Here is a 21,121-nt window from a genome sequence, read left to right on the forward strand (position 1 = left end):
TGTATTGCCTTGTCCTATTAAGTTATCCAACTTGGCAGCTCACAGATTTGTGTTATTCCCCTGACTGCAGACGAGTCAAGGACACCTGCTAGTTCGTGCTGACAATTGCATGGAGGAGGCACCAAGAGGCTCACAATCTCCTTATGGAGTCTCCAAGCTGAAGAGTATGACCAGACAGGAGTTTTCCCAACAAAAAGGAGAGGAGAGCAGAACACTGGATTTAGGCTGACTGATCATAACCCTCACAGCAGACCAAGATTTCTGGTGGTCTTCTCCTTTTTCTTCCAGGAGAGCCCAGCCGGAAACTCGTGAATGAGAGGTGTTTCCCATGGAAACAGCGCATGGTTGGAGCTAGATACCTCTGCATGGGTTACTTACCATGACTGGTTGCATATTTGATTGCTTAATAAAGCAGTACTTTCCACCATTCTTCCTGGTAGCAGAATTAATGACATCCCATTGCATGTCAAGGTAGGAAAACTACATCATGACTCGTGTTAATAATTGTATGGAAAGAGCATGCCATCATTTCAAAATCTATCCCTACATCAGTAGTTCCCAGACCAGGGGCCAGGAGCCACAGAAGGGTAGCAGCAGTTATCAGCAGGTCACGACCTCAGAAGAAATTTGGTTTCATTGTATAGTAACACCTGGTATTTTGTGTTACACAATCTAATACATTTGTGACGGGGGTCCTAACTGGAAAAAAAAATGAGAACCACTTTTCTAGATGTATCAATCCTCTTTGTGTTATCAAATCCTCTTGTGCAAGCACAAAGGTGCATTGCAACAAGCTATCACATACTGCATGTTTTTCCAAACACAGTGCCTAACGAGAGGGGAAAACATTAAGGTAACAGAATGAGGCAGTAATACCTTCAGGACATGTTGTATAAGTGATGAATGAATTTGGTCAAGTGGGGAGCCTGAACAATGTAGGCATCGCTACATTCAGACTTACCTCTAAACTTTCCTTGAACGATATCTTAATTGGGCAATCTCAGAGAAACAGGCAGATATCAAATTCCTGATAGGAGAATACTAAATCTACCCAAAAACTGCTTCAAGACTTTAATTATTTCTGAATCATATCCTATGAAAAGCCAGAAAGTTTGAAATTATAGCATACTAAATTAACATTTTGCTACTTTAAATGTTTTGGTTTAATCTATTTAAAGCTGTAAATTTAGTTTTCATTGAGTGCCTCTCTTTTCTGAATTACACTGTATCTGTCTTCCCAAAGCACAAATAAAATCAATGCAACAAAACTTACTTCAGAAGTTAATTAGTGGCTTCAGTGCCTAAACCAGACAATTATTGTTTCTTGCCAGTGGTTAACTGTGATGTTTATAAGAGGAGCTACAATGATTATAGACCCAGACTAGTACTTCTGCTCAGACTGAGTGACGCGAGGAAGGAGATCAGGCCGTGGCTCTTTAGAGAGGAGGCAAAGCCAGGGAATGAGGAACAAGTGGTGTTCATGTGCTCACCATCAGCAGGTTTGAACTCCAAGAGCATTGCTTCTTCAGATCCATCTTCTCTGCTCTCCTTGATGCTCTCTACTTCACACCAGAAGTCCTCCATGGAAGTGCTGTCCATGGAGGCCTGAGAATTGGAGCGACTGAAGGCAGGAGGTACTGACTCGTTGGAAAGCATCCTGTTAATTCTTCGACAACGAGAGAAAGACTTTCTGAAAAGAGAAAGCCATAAAAAGAAAATCATCTTTCTATCACGCTAACTTGTGCCATGCAAATGGAGCAGGCAACCAGTGCTTGACCTGTGGCTGTACCAGGAAGTAGGGACAAGATTTCAGAGGCCAAGTACACAGTCCTGGTAATTGTCATGATCTCCACTGCTCATAACAATAATGGCTGGACATGTATTTTGCATCTGATAATTTATCTCTTTAATGTCCTTCAGTATTTCCCAGTCTAGGGGGAACTCAGGAAATGCAATTTCTATTTCCAATACTGGTATCCATCTAAAGAGACACTGGAAAACTATTTTCACTTCTTTTTGCCTCAGTTTCTATCTCTTCCTGTTTTGCTTACTGGCTGAAATGCCTCAGTGAAAACTTCTCTGGGGAAAAATAATTAGAATTGAGAACACTGAAATATTCTACAAACTCATCTTCACTCCAAAAAAGAAAAAAAAAACTTGAAAGATTTCAATTTTGAAAAATAATTACTTTTTATTTGAAAATCCTTTAAAAAAGATTTGGGATTCTTTTCTTAAGTTAAAAAAATTTCAAATAAAATTTGACTTTGAATTAAAGTAGTATATTCTATGTCAAAGAAAGGTTTTGATCAGAGGTTCAAAAAAATTATGATTCACCAAAAATCAAGTTTCAAGTCAAGATTTAATACAGGGATTGAATTAAAACAAAGTTTGCTCCTTGCTCTTTTGTTCTTGTCTTTTCCCCACTGTAAGTACTTGCAGCTGAAGAGAGATACAAATTCATTCGAAATCTCATATAACACCCACCATGAAAATCGTCTGACTTTGTTCTTTTGCATTATTATGGCTGCAATACTGTAAACAGCTTTTGTATGTGTAATTGCAGTAGATACAGCAATCAGTAGTAATAACCACAACAATATTTGCACAAAGGAGTTAGGAGGTAACAGAATTTTGGCAGAGAGCTAGACCATAGGAATTAATGGAAAATTCTGACCTAAGGTCTTCTGACCTTCACTTATCTGAATTAATTCAAATGCAGTTTCCCTTTCTCTTCCTCCTCTGTATGGCATGATCCTGCCAAAACGCCTTTGTTTAAAACCACAGGCATCACTTCTACTCCACTAGAAAAAAAGATATTTCCTTTTCAGTGTTTTCCTCCTTATCAAAGTTTTCCTAATGGATGTATAAACAATGTATTATTTCATAAAGCTGACTGAGCATGCTTCTCCCTCACTGCACTGCTGCCTCTGCTTCATCCTTCCCTGCCAGTGAAGGGCTGGATGCTTCCCTGGGGCTTGCAGGGCCTCTCCACTTTATCTGGGCAGGTCCTTCTGGGCTAGATCTGAGCTCCAGGCTGGGGAGCTGTGATGGGAACAACAGAGCACAACAAACCCAGCTTTGGACATGATCAGGCTTTATAAAAGGCAAAGCTCAGGCCTTTGCCTCTTTTTGAACACTCACAGGTGTAATTTGGATGATTCATCTGCCAAATCAGCCCCTGTGCTCTTGGAAGCAAAGCTTTCTGATGGGTGACAACATTGCAGCAGGAGAGAACACGCTATGTGGTGGTGGAGACACGTTCTCTGGAAAGAGAAGTGCTGTCTTCAGTGTTTCTCTCCGTTCCTCCCCTCATAAACAGTTTGTTTGCTTTAAAACACAGCGCTGAAACTGTTATTGTTTTAATTAGAACAAGCCACAGTCGCCAAATGCGAGAGGAATTTGTGACACAAGTGTGGTTAAAATGCTTTCATTGTAGCTCTCCCTCTGGGGAGATGTGAGTTTCAGTTGGCTTTTATTCCCAAAGCCTCACATGGCTGGGGTACCTGATAAATTACAATCACTGGAATTATGCATCTGGACATGTTGGCCTCTGGGGTTTTTGTATGGATTTCCCTTTCTTTTGTGGATTCATCTATGTCTCATCCTCACATTAGCAAGTAAGAAAAATGCAAGGATCACTGGACTTAAATACGATGAGTTAATACTGTACCAAGCATCCCTGAGCAGAGGTTTTAACCAGCAGAAGCAGAACTCCTGAGAATCTGGGAGTTCTTCATCTGGGAGCTAGGTGGGATGGGGCAAACAGCACCCACCAACCCATTGCTTGTTGCTGTGAAAACCTGAGCTCACTTGTTTAAAAGATGATAGTGAACACAAATAAGGAAAAAGGCAAAGCTGCCTGAACTCCAGTGGTGTTTGGGGCCTCTGTTCACTGGACATTGTGCAAGCAGAGGAGACACCAAGGGCTGTCTGTCCTCCTGCCACAGCTTGTCCCTCACCAGCCTCCTCTTCAGCTTGGGGCCTGAGACCCCAACACTGCTTCTCACTGAGAAATTCATGTCCCTGCTTAATATAAACCTTTGTGGAAAGTAGGTCCCTACACATGCTATATAGCACAGCCCAGAGCTCCCGAGCCAGCAACTGCAGGAATGAACACTCTCACCATTCTGGAATCAAACACGAGCTGGGATGAGAAGAGGGCACCACTGATAGCATCACTGGCTCCCATCATTTAGTCATGCTCAGGGAATTTAAACATTTCCTGCCCTCCCAGTGTGAATCTTGACCATGACCTTTGTGCTCTTCAGGCGCCACACCACACTGATCATTGGGCTTTGGCTCCATCAGCACTTCAGCTGGCTTGGACGAAGGCTTTTTATTTCACCATATTAGGAAGAAAGAGGCTTAGTGGGTTGCTGCTTTTCTCCCCACAGTGGGTGTGCTTATTTTGTAATATTACCATACCAAAAAGCTAACTGCTGAAATAGACCATGTAAAACAGCAACAACTGCTGTGGCAACCAGCTTTGCCAAATATGTCTAAGGTTCCTGTGTAATTAATGTGCATTTACAACAATATTACAAGTGGAGCTTATTTGGAAAATCAGCTGAATAAAGTTCCTGAGAACTCCATATTTGAGGCTTGTTATCTCAACCCAGATTAAATCAAGCTGTGTAAAATTCTGGTAACAAGAAAGGTTAAGCAGAGGTGCTTTATCCTTATTGGTAAACATCTGAAGCTTGCTTCCAGGTGGCCTGGTACAAACCTTCTCCAGTTATTCTGAGTCTGCCTAATTAAAGCTCATGTGTTTGAAAGACTTCCAGCTTTCTTCCAGCTGCTGTTTTGACCCATATACCTGTGACTTTTGTCCTGGAGGAAGTGGTCTTGCCTTTATGTGATAATGGCAGTTGTCTCCCATTTCCTCCAGCCAAAGCTGCTCAAAACAGTTTCAGGAAAAAAAAAAATCCTACTGAGGAAGCAAAGCATATTCTTCACTGCTTTTAATTAATTCTTGAAGGACACTGTAAGAGCACTGACTCAGCAATCTGCCTGTCTCAGAAATAGCTAAAGAAGCCCAGGTTGCCTGTTACCTGGGAACCCCTGCAGCAGACAACCTCTGTTCCTGACACCTTTTTCACCCTCAAGCCATCCTTTGTTTTGGTCTTTTTTTCTCAGTGTCTCAAGAGAAGTTCAGAACAATAAAAAGTTTTCACTAAGCTGATTCTGCTGCTTCTACAGGAAAGTGGTAAACCAGTTCTGTTAAGCAAGCAGCAGTCACAAAGTTCATGCTAAGTTTCTTTTGTTCCCTCACACACATGGGTAGTAGTGAGCTAATCTGAAATGCTGATTAAATTAAACACGGGAGGGATCTCAGATCCTGGCTTCCTCGATGGAAAAAGTTGGGAGAGGAGTATGAAACTAAAAGCACTGAGCAAAAATTATAGCAACTCCACTGAATGAGCTGAAATGTTTTTCAGGATGAAATAAAATAAAAAAGAAAAGCCACATAAAACACTGAGAAAGAAAAGAAAAAGAAGGGAAAAAAACTAATGTTATCAAAGAACTTGTCTATTACTGGACACTTGCAGAAGAAAGAGTTAAAGAGTGTCAGGAAGAGAAATATGATATAATTTAGAAAGCTTTCCATGGAAAAACTATTGCAGGGAAGGAGGGTATTTCCATGGGGCGCTAGAAAGCTAATTCAACTGTGTTTGACTTTGGTTTTGGCCTGGTGTATATTTATAACACTGATGAAATGCATCAGCTAAACAGGCCTCCTGACCCTATATTTTATCTTGCATATGTACTGCAGTAGTGTGTTCAGGATCTGATACCACCCATCAATTTTGGGATAACCAAGCCAGATCCAATAAGCTGTTCCCACCCTATTCTCAAAATAAAGGTTTGTAAAACCACACGAAGAGCTGGCTCAGTGACACTTAATGATTGCTCACAGGCTCAGTAATGATAAAGCCAGCCTTTTATTTTGAGTTTAGCTGAGTAATGGATGGTGAAGAATCCATAAAACAAATGGGAGCAATAAAGCCATCTTGTAGTTAAAACAGCACTTGATTGTTGTTTACACAGAGGGAGAGGACATCTTATTCTTGTGGGCTGTTATCCTTCATTTCATTCAGTGGGTCCTGAACCTGCTTCACCACAATTAGTCACATTTATAAGAATAGGAAAGGTGAAGCAATCAAATTGCCCAGGTAATTGTAAGATGAAGATCCATCCTTTCACACTGCAATAATTCTATCAGGATAACTACCTGTTCAGCTTTTCCCACATCTAAAAAAGGGGATAGTAGCTTGCATTCACAGGGAAAAACATTTATTCCTTATTATTAAGAACTGTTCTGAATTTTTAGCAGTCATGTACCAATATATCTCTTTCTCTAAATAAAATGTATACAAATTCCAGGCAAAGGAAGAGACCAGCAATGGGAAATAGTACTTTTGTGCACAGTTCACTCTTGACCCAAATCTCTCATCTTCTGGTTCCTTCCTGATGACCTTGTTCCTGCACTGTTTGTGGTCTGCTTATTTCCTTCTCCCCATGCTTCATGGCTTCTGATCACAGAGAAGGGAATATATCAGACAATATCCCCCCAACTCCATCTACACACTTCTGTTTCTGATTATCTTGCAGATGTTAGGCAAATTGTAGAGAGTGGATGCTAAAGCTTCCTTGTCCTTTCTCTAGCATCTGGTATAGCAAATATTTAAATATCATGCTCACTCTTGCTGTCACACTACCCTGCTTTGTAAAAGAGTATTTAAGTGAGAGACAAAGGAAGGTTTTATTTCATTATTAATTTTCTCAACCTGTGGCCCAGCAGAACTCCAAAAACATGTGAATCTCATTATTCTTTGTTAACAAAGATGGGTTTGAAAATAAGCTATCACCTTACTATATTGGTTAGATTTCAAAACACAGGAATTCTCAATTTTGCCTGTCTTTGTATTCTACAAAACATTCTTCAAAATATGTTTCTGTCAACTTGAATTTTACTCCAGATTCTGCACCTGGGGTGGGTCAACCCTGGATATATGCACAGATTGAGGAGCTAAATACTGGAGAGCAGCACCACAAAAAAGGATCCTGGGGGTCCTGTTGATGGCAAGCTGTACATGAGTCAGCCGTGCCCTGGCAGCCAGGAGGGCCAAGCCTGTCCTGGGGGCATCAGGCACAGCATGGCCAGCCTGGCAAGGAAGGGATTGTCCTGCTCTGCTCTGCACTGGGGCAGCTTTGGGAGCCACAGTATAAGATATAAAGCCATTACAGATCTTACAAAGGAAGTCTACAGAGATGGTGAACTGTCTACAGGGAAAGCTGTATGAGAAGTGACTGAGATCACTTGGTTTTTTCAGCCTGGAAAAGATGAGACTGAAGGGAGACTTCACAGCAGTCCCCAGCTTCCACGTGAGGGGAAGAGCCCCGGCAGGGACTGATCTCCTCTATGGTGACCAGCAATGGGACATGAGGGAATGGCATGAACCTGGGTCGAGGCAGGTTTGAGCTGGATATTAGGTAAAGATTTTTTCAACCACAGGGTGGTTGGGCACTGCAAGAGGCTCCCTAGGGAAGTGGTCATAGCATCAGCCTGACAGAGTTCCCTAAGACTTTGGACAATGTCCTCAGGCACATGGTGTGACTCTCAGGGTGTCATGCACAGGGCTAGAGGATGGACTATGATGATCCTTATGGTCCCTTCCAACTCAGGATGTTCTATGCTTCTATGGTTTTTAGGACCAAAAGAGGTTGTCTACTGGATCTTAAGATTTAAAGACTTAAGAGAAAAAAGATCTGTAATATTTACAGGAATTAAAAGCTTTGTTTATTTAATTATATTTTGTCTGCAATTCATCAAGGTAGTAAGAGAAGTTAGGAGATTGAGTTGCAGAATTTGCATGCCAGTGTTACCTGCCAACATTTAAAAATGCATTTCACGTTGGGTTCTTCAGCTGTCTCTTACGCAACATCCCTGTAAGTGGCAGGGAAGTTCCCTGCCGTAACAAAGGCCACATTGTGGCCCCTCTTCAGCCAAGCATGGAGATTGCAGAAGAATCTCTCTCTGTTTGTGGGTTCCAGTGTGAGGGCTCTCACAATCAAACCCTTTGAGCTTGGGGAGTTCAGGGAATATACTCTCTAGGTATTGCCTGCTGGCAACAGTGACCTTTGGGGACATAACCCAGACCTCTCCTCCACTCTGGCAATCACATCACTTCAGCGCTGGCCCGATGCAACAGAGACAGTGCACTACATGGCTGCAGTGTGTCTGTCAAAAGCTGAAAGGGACTCTATTTCATCATCTTCCTCCTAACAAAGCTGTTGCTAAAGGGCAGAAGGGGTTCCCAAATGATTAACAAGAGTATGTTCTGTTAAGCATTTTTTTCAAGTTAATTGGAAAGAATTCTTTTCATATACTTTAAGAGGAAGCAGTATAAGCCAGTTTTCAATGCTGATGATCAAGAACATGAACAGATCAAGGCAGAATGTGTTACATGTAATTTTCAGTGTGTATGGGCAAGATAAGAAACATCTGGACACGACCTACAGGAGGCAAAAGCTGGACATGAGCAGCTGGTTCAAACACCTTAAACATTTCCAACACATATTTATTGTTAGAAGTGACAAATTCTTTTGTTGTCATGATGCTTGCCTAAGACCTATTTATTTTCTATGAAAACAAATCCATGTATCCAGGGTAGGACAAAGAAACATATGCATGTGGGCCATGTACTGTGGGCTTAGAAAACCCTGTGCTTCCAGAAAATGTTTGCTCTATTGTGCCTTTACAGTACAAATGACTTGTGTCTGAGCACTGAACCCACTGGATGTCACACTTTATCAGTTAGAGCCGATGAAAGACTCTGGGAGCACCAGGCTCACTGCACATGCACTGTACAATTTATCCACTTCTGTTGAGTAGATGCCTCCATAAATTCCATCTGGCACTCACCCAGAGAGATCCTAGTTAGCTGAGCACTCGAAATCCAAGGCAAACCCTTCAGATTCCACCTGGACTGACCCTGAAAAAAGGTTGTGTGGCAGCCCTGCATTTGCTACGAGTCCTTGGCATGAATTACTCAGTGAAGGCACACAAATAGCATGAGGCAGGAGTGTTTTGTTCTGCAGTTTAGGGAAAGCAGTGTGTTAACTAAAGTAGAAAGCAAAGATGATTAAGAGTCACATGAAGGAAAAGGAGAGCAGGAAGCACAAATAAATTAGATTCTGTCTAAACACTGGTACTGCACGAAATGTGATGCTGTTTGCTGCATGCGCTCAGTCCCTCCTCAGAGAGCTATCTGTAGCAGTGAGGAAAACCTCACAAAAGGCAGTGGAGAAGCTGTCATGCTCTTCTGCTTCCTACTGCTCTGGTAGTGTCACTTCTAAGGTAACCAAGAGCCCTGTAAACACTCCCTGGGTACAGCATGGTCTCATGTCAGCTGGAGTACATCAGGTCACTGAGCATCCTTCTGTGTGCAACTACAAGTACCAAGAGTTAGAAGGAGGAGGAGGAGGAAAGTAATGTGCAGACTGATCCAGAATATTTTCTCACAATAAAATTGATTAGCCTCTGCCAGCAACTCACATTTAGCCGGATTCATTATTTATAACACAATAGGATAGTTAAAACTACAGGAAATGCACAGGTTGAAGAGCTCCAATGGGGCTCAAATCATTGACCAAGCAAAGGAGCAACAAAGTAAAATCTATGTGAGATGTAAACTTGACAATATTAGGAGAGTTTTGGCTCTAGAACCACAAATTAGGGTTTTTAAAGAAAAATAAATCTTAAAATACTCAGCAGACACAATGAAGCACTGAAACACAAGGGATCAAACTTTCTACAGCTTTCAATAAATCTTCTAACATTGCCTGCATTTATGATGAAAATGTGAAAGAATATACATTTTTATTTTTATATCATTCTAGAGGAGCTATCCTTTCAACCAGAATGATTATTATCATTAAGAAACTCAGAGTATTTGTATGACTTTCTGAAACACTTCAAAAGACAAAGTCAGTAATTTTGGTTGACTTAAGGTAAGAGCATAAGGAACTGGACTATATTGTCTACTGGAAGGTAGAATGAAACTGCATATATTGCAAATGTAAGCACTTTAAGGTCCTGATATAAATAATGAAGGGAGGCAGATACATCTAGAGAGTGAACATGTAAATAGGAGCTTAAAGTCATGCAATATGTGTTTGAAGTTTTCTTTGTGCTTAGTTTTAAGTGAAGTCCAGCAGTTACTTTCTTCCTTCCTATAATTAATGAATGCTTTCAAGTAAATGTCACCACTCCACCCATTACACTTTTTTCAAAGGCTTCAGGACCCAAGCAAACAAGCATTACTTGAGTTATTGGCTTTTCCTTTAGATGTTTTTAACTTATATTGAAGGCCATGGCTGAGCTAGAAACTATGAATAAGTAAACTCTAATGTATTAATTTACGTTTTCATCATGAATGGTACTCATGACAAAATGTTTTGAACATTGGGCTTAATAGTATGCACAGGACTGGACCGAAGTAAAGTAACACACTGAACTTTTAAAGCTAAGCAAAACACTACCTTTAAAGTTATTTTATTGAAAAAAAAAAAGCTTATTCACTGAAGATATTCTTGAATCTTTTGACAGAGTGATGGACAACTTCTCATCATCATGAAAATCCTGGATCAGATTCTCAGATTGCAATAGACTGTTACAACCCCATTGGCTTAATTTATCCCTTATGTTTAAATCCAGAACATCCTTCTTTGTGGTACTGCTAATGTTGAAGTTATTACAAATCACAAAAAATTCCTGAGCAAATGTACACCATTTCAGTTTTTCTCGGCAGTTCTGGGTTGGCTGTCTGGCAATTCTGGACTCTCAGCTTGTATTTTCTGGGCTGTACTGTACTTTGTGCCATACTGAATCAGTCAGAAGAAATGAATAAGTTGCTGGAAATTTCTGTAACCAAACAAAAATCAAGATGTGGGCTTAATTTTATTTTCTGCCACTCAAGTACATTGGTAAAGATTTTATGAGTTACTTTGGAAACTGTTCCACACTTGTTGAATAGTCTGTTTTTTTGTTAATGAGAGTGCTTAAAAAGCAGTGTAGATAAAGAATGTGCAATGAATAAATAAATATAGATGGAGAATATCTCAGAGCACTGGCTTTCTATTTTTACCTGAACAGAAATGGTTATACATCAGCTGAAAACTGATGGAAAATACATCAATGTGGAAACTCCTGTCAATGACCTGAATGGTCTGTGACTTTATTGTTGATGACCTGAGGCAATGTGAGGCCTCATCTCTAATTCTGTCCCCCTTTCTGTCTGCAGACGTCCCTGAACTCTGCTTCTTTCCCTTTCCTTCCCATTTTCCAGAAATCGAGTGCTGCTGGGTGGGTGAGAGGCTCTGTAGGAGTGTAGCAAGCAGAGAAACTGAGAAGGGCTCTCTGTGCAGGGGGGAGGTGACATCACTGCCAAAACACACAGGGCACGGGATGGCCATTGCAGCTGGTGGATATATTCCCACATTTCTCCAGCAGCATTTGACTGTCATATTTCCTTATCAGCAGAAGTCACACACCAGCCCCTCTTTCCACTCAGTTTCAAATATTTGTAAAAAGCTCAGTCAAAGCAATGAGGGCACTTTAGATTCTACAAAAATTAATGACTAAAAAGTCCCAAACAGCCAGGCAATATTAACAGAAGTAAATCCTCTTGTCTCTATTGAACCAATAGATGTTTTTACTAACTGTGGTGCACATTTCATCTTCAAGCTTTAAGAAGAATACTGTATCAGAATAGGCTTTTGACCCACATTTTGTGGGGAACACTGAAGGTTGCATTTCTTGCTACTTCACTCATCTTCTTTTAGTGAAAATTTTAGGCAGTTTTACTCACTTTAAAATTAAATTTCAGTATATTATTTGATAATCTCTCCTATTCAGGACATCAATAATTATACAAACATAACTGTGTAAACATAAATCTAATTTTAAATCAAAAGCTGGTAGAAGACTCCTATTGGAGATTGGTCTAGAGAGTTTTCATTTAAAATGTAGGTACAAAACTGTGCTGGCAAGAACCTCTGGAGTTGGCAGGTAAGTCTAGTAGCATTGCCAGTACTATGAAAGGTCATGGTGAGGTGATGGCAAATGACATCTTAAAAAGTGACAGAAAAGAGCTGAGAATGAGCGTAAGCTAAAATTTCATGGAGACAAACACAACAGACAGGGAACACCAAATAGGTCCTCACAGACCTTTAAAGAGCAGAAATTCCCAGATTAAGAGAAAACAGTGAACCACAAAATCAAATTTAGTTTATTATATTCTCAGGTCTTCAATGGAGGAATGAAGAACTCAAGAGAAAAAAAACAATGCGTTTTCTTATACTTTGGCCATACAGTTCCTATCAGTGGAGTATAAAAGGTTTTCTGCAATCTTAAAGGGATTTCTAAGCTTATGGTAAAAAGATGGAAAGAACATCTTCATGAGAGCTGTCAAGACAACACCCTCAAGGTCTTAAGTGGTAGTTTTCTAATTGTGTCCAAATGTTTGTACTACATGCCTGTGAAAAACATGACCTTTCTATGTAGTAAGCAGTCAAATGAATCAGAGGTGCTTCCAAACCACTAGGACTCCAGTGAGAGCAGGAATTCTTAGACTAAGACACACTTTTTCACAATACCCATAAAAAAGGCAAATACCAGAACAAGAAAAATCACCTTTTAAATGGGAAAACTAATACAAAATGCTTTCAATACAACACCTTTCCAGTTTCCTTCAACTACCATTTTGTTCTCCTGCCTATATGATTTTTAAGGTTTGTCTCAAATAATTCATCCATGAGGACTCTGAGGAAAGCTATACCATGTCAGGTATTTAAAACTAGGTTTTCAAATATACTGCAGCTCCTGAAGCTCTTAGATCTACAGAGGCTATTAATATTTACAAAATATGGTGCCTCAGTGATGTGAGTAATTCTGAATCCAACAAGCAGTCCTGTTGAAGTCAGCCAAATGACTCCTGTGCGTAAGGTTTGACTTTCCTAACTTTTTTTAGTATTGATGCTGGGGGAGTAAGATCTAGCTCTTGGAAATCTCACAGAAAAAAAAGCTCTCGTTGAGAGGAAGACTTCAAGACACATAGAGGTATGGTTACCTTAGTTTGAACTATCTTAACAAAGGCACAAAATGCCCATTCACATTCTCCTGGGAAGTAGAAACCTTAGATGGCCCAGAGCTGCACTAGAAATTTCCTCAGCACCTTTTGTAGACATTGTGTATTACAAGAAGGGATTACTCTTGGTTATTTTGACATTTACTGTTTTGTCCTGGCTTTTTGTAAGCTCTTTGGGGTGTGCACCAGGTTGTGCTGAGACAATGAACAGAGGACTTTAGAGAATTTCGTCTTTAAGCTGAGTACTTCCCTGCCAGTCATAGCCCAGAGTCTGAACCCAGATGTCAAGCCATCATGCAGTAGATAACAGCAGAATTTGGTAATTATCAAAACACCTCAACCACTCCCTGTAGCACTTTATTAATTATATAGGCAAGAGCTAATTCATCATATCCCAACTCCAAGGACATCAATTAAAAATTATGGAGGCAGGTGAAATGAAATCTCCAAAATGACACAAATGTTTTGTTACAGAAGAGGGTTAAAAAATACGAGTACTAGTTTGTGACTTAAAGCTATGGTACACTGTGAGTAAAAGGACTGCTTCTGTAAGTCCTACAGAGCTTGGCTGAAGTTTCCATCTGAGCTTTGCAATCTTGTACATATTCTTGTCAAGATAACCACTAAAAAGTAATTAATATTGCTATGCAAACACAGTAAATCATGTCTGGAAGCTCACATACTCCTGTCAAAGGAGTACGACTAAGCTGTTGTTGTGCCCTCTGTCATTGTGGGTTCATGCTCCTCTTCCCACACCTGCCTAGATAAGAGAGCCATGATCCATGATAGGAGGTGAAGATTCATCAGGCATTCATCCATCTTTTAATGACTGTGTTAGATCTTTCACTGTGCAGGCACTTTATGAATGTTGTGAAACTGTAATGCTATCCTTCCCATAAGGACACCAAATTACTTATCCATGCTTTTGATATAATGCATCTTGGCTGAACTGCTGCAGCTCTCTCTCTCTCTGGATGATTTCCAGTCCAGGGCTATATTTACGTCAGTTACAATTGATTCAAAATGCTTCCATAGGATCTTGAACAGGCTAACACATCTTTGTGAGTTTAATCCAAACCAGATGACACACAGCTTTCCAGTAAAACAGGGAATAATGTTGCTCGTACCTTTAGTTCTTTGGTTTGAGTCAGTAGCCCGGGTTGATATTCAGCCTCTGCTTGGACGAGAACATGTTTTAGACTTTCAGGTGGCTACAGATTATGCTTCCAAAAAGGGACTAAGGCAGGCCATCACCCAACTCCTATTTTCAGGAAAGACTGAAGGATTCCAGAGCACAAACCCTATGGACTTACAGGAAAGTAAATGCTCCTGCTCTCAAAGTCAGTTTTGACTTAGGCCTTTAAATCACAGGAGAACTTTTGAAAATTTCCCTTCAACTTAACTGTATATTATTACATTCTTTGTCCTTGGAGTTCTTTTTTCTGTGGGCATTAATCTTGCCCAGTTTTCTGGGACTTTGACCATCTAAATTCAAGCCTTATCTTTTAAATTTGTCTTTGATTAACACAGCTGTTATTTATTCTTTTGCTTGGCAGGATTTTCTGCAAGACTGCCATAAAGTCAGCCTGTTTGTATTGTATTCTACTGTTAATCTCCTTTCCTTTATGACATACATTCACAGTATCCTAAGGGGAAGATTACTATACATTTATATGGATTTGTACTCACATATAAATAAATGTATGAATATACAACAAAGATAGCAACAAAGGGAGGGAACATTTTAGTAATCTCCTAAAAGCCATTGTGAAAAAGTCTGGATAACACATAAAAAGGAATGTTTTATACAACATGAAGCAGAGGATCAACACTAATCAGTTGCTTAATGAAAACATAAATCAAAATAAGAAAACTTCTTCTTCAAAGAAGTTGGAATAATTTGCGTGGGACAAAGATCTGTCAAATTAGAAGACTGCTGTATCATTATGATAACTTAGATGCTGCTCACTACCTAAGGTTTTCCAAAATAATGTATTTTAAGAGACTTTCTAGTAAGAAGTAATTAGAAGTGTTGAGGAAAAATACAATATTGCCTAGAGTTGCTAGGTTAATTTTCATCAGAATTTGATCATCTTAAAACCTCAACAGTGGAGAATTTTTAGCTGTCTAGAAACATCTACATTTCAGTGCTTCACAGAGACTTTTTGAATTAGGAATCACTTTGCAATTTTCCTGTAAAGCCCTGCCTTAAAAAGCCGTAACATCTAAGATTGAGCTGCCTTTTCATGGTATATACATGATCACTGGGAGCAAACACAGGAAAACCCAGTGATGGGACATCTTTCAGATTTCTTCAACTCATATGAGAAATGGGTAACAAAATCAGAAAAAGGAGCTTGGATAATCATTTATGCCAGTAAACTCTATCTCCCATGCTGACAGAACACTGCTGCGACTTGGAAACTCGACTGGTGTTAGGAGTCTAATTCTCCAGTAGATCTTTCTCAATAATCCCACTGATTAGACTAACTTTTCCAAACAAATCAATCTAGAATCTAAGGATCAAAAGTCAAATCTCCAGAGATATTAGCTGCTTGGATTTCCTTTCAGTGAGACTTCATGTTTGACAAGGGAAGAAGAAAATACTTGCTCTTTCATCCTGATCAAAGTCAATTAAAATCAATTATGTACTCATCATCTTGACCGTGGTCATAATTTTGTGCTGCTCTACAGCATCTGATGCAATTTCAGACTTCCCTTTGACCCCCAGTATAGGCCTCATGCTGCCCCTATGGAGGAAATAACAGGGTAAGAAATACTTGAAAAATTTTCCCCAAGGCAAGGAGTATTATTTCTGCTGATGGTCATGACCCTAGCTCATGATATTTTGCTGCAGGGGGACTTTGGAACCAGAAAGGTTGCGCTGGCCATTTCAGTATGTGAGAAAACTGTCCCAGTGCAAAAACAGCTAAAAGAAACTCTACAAGCACTCCTGATGTTTACTCTGGAGGTGCAGACCTGTGAGTGTCATGCCAGGCAGTCAGTAGGAGAAAAATCCCCTGGAATCCTTGTGGAACAGAGGAGAGAGCCTGTTTGTGAGTGTTGGGTTGATGGTCTATTGTTCCCATTTATTTAGACTGCATGAACAAGATTCCAGTTTCCTTAAAACTATGTGGACAAGTCCTAGTTTCCAAGTCTCTTGAATTTCTCCTGTTTTCATTACTAGGTAAACAGTTTTAGCTGCTCTTCCCCACCAGTCTCCTGCCATGCTGGATTTTTACCTGGTTATCAGATAGAAGCACTTTCAAATTGAAAGTAGCCATAGAAAGAGACTGCACTATCTGCAAATCCTTTTCTGCCAAGTATACAGGGCCAACCCAAATTTGAGCACAATTTGAAAAATGAGGATTAGGATAATGTATTTGTGAATGTAGAAGCCTTTTAGCTCATTTACCCATGTAATCTCTATGAATGCATCACTTAAATTGTCAGACCTGGCTTTCCTCCCATGGAATAAGTCATAAGTTTCTTCTTTCCTTATGGCTAGGTTTGCACAAAGCTAAGTTAGAGTCTGGCCATGACACTGAGCTGAAATCCACGTAATTGCCATAAACAACCATATGAAATCAGAAGGCAAAAGTTGAAAAAGGCAAATTTCTGACCTCAAATCAAATGAGAGCAAAAATAGGAAAAATTATGAACAATCCAATTTGAAGTGAAGGTTCTTCTCTCTCTGGAATATTATTCCAGAGGAACGTGTTTTATTACAGAGAAAAATAAAATATTATAACAGAGTATAACTTCCTAGATGAACACCACATTAATAAAACCTTGAAAGATCTATCTATTAATACATTTTTGAGACATATTTTCATAAAGCTTGAGCCGATCAAACCATGCATATGCACTTTCTGAAGTTGCTTACACTTGCACTGTGTCCAGTTGTTTTTCTACAGTGGAACATTTTTTTTTGTCCCCCCTTTCCTGCCTGGTAAAGCTGGAAAATTCCACTAGTGATAATTCTGACAGCTCACTCCCCCTCTTGTCGCTCCTTGTTTAAGAAAGCGAGAGGGAGGGAACATGGTCTGAAAGCCTGAGAAATTACTGATTTAGTAAATTCTGCAAAGTCTTACCTCAGAGGAGAATAGAGCCTTGGTGTTATCCTTAAAGGAGCAGAGCAGAGTCTTTCTTAAACCCAACTTCTTCATGCTCCTAGTAGCAGTGAATCCCTCCTCAGTCTATAATCACGAAGCTGCATATTCTGGGAGTTATCTGAAAGCCTGTGACAGGATATTCTGCCTCTAGTCACACAAGGGCTGCGGGAACAAAGAGTGGTGGAGCTTCTGGCCCTTCTGGGAAATAGACTGACACTGCTCCATCACTATTTAAAGAGCAGATGCCTTCAGGATAAATCCTCTTAGTATGTTTTCCTGTTTGTGTCAGAACTTAAACCTTTTATCCGTTTCCTAAGAGGAGAAATAAAAAAGTAATCAGCATTAAGCTGCTCTGTAATTCAGGAGAGTCCCTGTGGGGTGGCTCAGAAAAAGACAGAGCCAGCCTATGTGTTTTCTTCTAAAGGGATATGAGACACTGTCATTAGCATAATGCAGAAGTTCCTAAATGGCCAGATGCAAATTAATGAGGAGTTCTTTCTGCATGGAGATGGCTGCTCCACTCAGAGGAGAAGCCTAGTGTGCAAAGCCAGAGAGGAAGGAGAAGGGAGCCAGAGTACAGCTGTTAAGAAATGAAATATTTATGGGGAAGCCTTTCTTCCTTTCCTTACAGTGGGATGATCATTGGGGGGCCTAGATGAATACTGAAAAAAGCACTCACCAGGTTTATATGAATGAATAGTGGCCCAGAACTGGGTTGTGGCCACAAGATCGGTAAAGTCGTGAGATTCAGGGGATGGTTTTGAGGGGTGAGAAAACACACTGTGCAAAATGCTCCCTGCCAGAGGCAGTTGTCAAAGGAGCCCCAAGAAATAATTCCTGAACATGAAAAACATATGAGCTGGTCAAACTTTACTCCTTCCACCAAACCCTTGTTTATGCACTGAAATGCTTAAACGGGTCTGTCAAATTTATGGCATTCCTGTCATCATTCCTCCAGCCTGAAATAGAGGAGGAAAAGCTAACTTTCTGGTTATAAGCTTTTTGACATCCTACACTTCCTCCAAAGACATGGCTAAAACCCTACAGCAGAATAAAGGCAAAAGAAATCCTGTTATTTAATCAGAGAAAGAAAAAAAAAAGACTGAAACAAAGGAGAGAGAAGGGAAAGGACTTCCTGAATCAGACACAGATTTCCTAAGGGAAAGAAAAGAGCAAAACCAGAAGTCATTTCGTTTTACAGTTCATCTTGAAGTTAAATCTGCTCTGTGTTTTAAACTTAACGTCACTTTTCTTTCTTCTGGGAAAATTTTATGATTGCATAAATCCTTGAAAATTTTGAAAACTTCTAGTCATTTATCATTGTCTGTAGGTCTGTCTGGGGACTACTAGGTCATGCTTTAAAGGACAAACTACAAGGAAGAGGGAACATGGCTCAAGCATTTGGTAGTGGACTGTGGGCTGTTCATGCTACAAATCCAGCTGATGGTGATGGTGACCAGAAACTGCATGGAAGCTCCTAATGAATTATAAAATTATGGTAGTCCATATCATCACAACTAAATACCTCTACAGTGTTACTTTCTACAGGCATTCAAAGGTAACCTCTAGGCTGAATAGTCATGAGACTGCCCCCTCTGCTTCCTTCAAGGATGCTGTCTCCCTCTTCTCAGTGAAGTGATATACTGTCCTCACTATTGCTCTCCTTGTGTCATATAAATACAGATTTAGGATTGCCTTTTCCCAAGGTTGCTGTCTAATGAAATTTACACAATCATCAGTAACACTGACTTAGGTTTTCCTAGAAACTAAGGTGACATTTGGTTTCACTTGCAAATATGAAAGTTTCAAACCCTGCTTCAGCTAGCTGCCCATGGGGTAGAGGAAAATGTTTTTGGGAAGGGACATGAGGAAATGGAGGTCAGCTTGGAGAAGCAATTTACAATGAGTGTATCTTCCCCTAGCTGCTGTTGGCAATTAAACACTCCCCAGACTCCAAGAAGTCCTACATCCTCTCATTTCACATTATGTGTTGAACCAGGATGTGTGAGTTAGGATGCCGCTTGCCACACTTGCCACAACCAGCAGAAAGTCACCTCCAAAGAGCAATGCAGCTCACCCTTGGCTCTCCCTATCCATAAAGGGAGAAACAGTGAGGCACTCACCAGAGAGCTAATACATGATGCAAAAACTGCTCACTGGGCATTTAAAATTAAGAGAAGTGTGACCCTCTAGCTACAGTGTCCTACTTAACAAATTTTACCTCCAAAAATACAGTATCTTCTTTAGCTAAATTTAAAACAAAACTTTAGGTTTAAAGTCTTGCCATAGAAGTGTGTAAATATCCCTAAACATAATTTTTTGGCCTCACTCTTTCAGGACCAGCATAGTGGTAAGCCCTAGTCATATCTGTCCTATGAAAAACAAAAAGTGGTGAACACATATACACAGATGTCCCTCTGAGGATCTATTTACCCTAGGATTTTTACTCATATTTGAGTTTTCTGTCTTATGGTTTGTAGAAAAGTAATTCTGAACCAATTCCTTACATGGGACATAATGATGGAATATTTCAGCAGATATACTGAATGCCATACATCTGATAAATACTGACACATGGTTTCATGCTATTCTTTTTCTAAATTTAAATGTTATACCAGTCATAAACAATTAGCTGTGTAAATAACTGATTTTTTTCAGGGCTTTGGCCAAACAAGTAATTGAACAAGGTCTTCATTTAAAGTTATTCTGAAACAAAGCCATTTTCTTTTCCTGTAGAACTTCAGGAGAACAATAAACAGTTTGATCTCAGAGATTTGTTTTACTTTTCTGTTGAAAGTTAAATCCACATAAATCAGACAGAAAGCGGTTATTTTAGAATATGTTGCAATGAAATGTTTCAGGCTTTTCTGATTTTTGCCAATTCTTTTCTTTGGCTCGAAACATGCTCTTGTAGATTATTCTGATCAACACAAACTTTTTTTCCCTTGAAAAAGAAATGTTCCTTTTATTTTGGTTCCACTTCTGAATACAGTCTCCTGTTTTAACAGGTCATGGCTGCTGGGGAATAGCTTTAAGGACTTGTCTAACTGATGTCATATGGCAGGCATGAAAATAAAACTACAAGGAAGGAACTGGAATAATTATCATTGGATTAATTATTCCACAGAAATTCAACTGGCATGATTATAAGTGTGTGGTGGTTTCTTTTGAAACATGACTGCTCTTTCCAGAGTCTATATATACTGATCTATTCCAGCTGTAGTGAGTAAAAACCAGAGGCTCTTCTCCAAGCTAGATTTTACATTAATGCTGGGATACATTAAGTGCACATGCTCCAAATCTGGCTTGTTTTTTGTGGTATAAAAATGGCAATATGCTAAAATTCAATAAGTGATGTATTCGAAAGCAACTATATAGATAGAAAGAAAACAGTATTTCATGGACACCCAGTCCAGACTTGCCATCAACTCCTCAGATGCCACAGAAGGTTAAACCTTCACTTAGGAGATCACTGAAGATCTGCTTCTTCTGTCTGGGCCTTGGCAGAGGATCTGTGAAATGATCCTCTGCCAAGGCCCGGATCATGACCTGCACTCGATCATGACCTACACTCATGATCGATTAAGATTTAATTGTAGTCTTATCTCTGCCTAGGAGACCATTAATTTACAGAATAGGGACTTTTCAAAAGAGAATACTTAACCTCAAGACCACTTAGACAATAAAAGCAGTCAGAAAAGAGGAGAGGGTTTACAGAGCATGATAAAAGGACTGCAAAATGCGCAGCCTTTATTGACAAAAACCATGGAACAGAGAACTCCTTGGCGTGCCAGTAGGAAGGGTTTAGTCTGGCGACGCCCCAGTGCCTCCTTGCAGGAGGGCGTCGAGCTGGGT

The 21,121-nt window shown here is 39.9% G+C and overlaps 1 protein-coding gene across 1 annotated transcript in view; it reads right to left on the reverse strand.

Annotated features, from left to right (window-relative positions):
• ARHGAP28 (Rho GTPase activating protein 28) overlaps positions 1-21,121 on the reverse strand; it is a 72,595-nt gene that overhangs the window by 29,995 nt on the left and 21,479 nt on the right. Inside the window, exon 2 of the mRNA XM_036406502.2 lies at positions 1,491-1,690. Within this exon, the coding sequence (XP_036262395.2) occupies positions 1,491-1,690 (200 nt within the window). The remainder of the gene's footprint in view (positions 1-1,490; positions 1,691-21,121) is intronic.

This window comes from Molothrus ater, chromosome 1 (genome assembly GCF_012460135.2).
Source record: "Molothrus ater isolate BHLD 08-10-18 breed brown headed cowbird chromosome 1, BPBGC_Mater_1.1, whole genome shotgun sequence".
NCBI lineage: Eukaryota > Metazoa > Chordata > Aves > Passeriformes > Icteridae > Molothrus > Molothrus ater.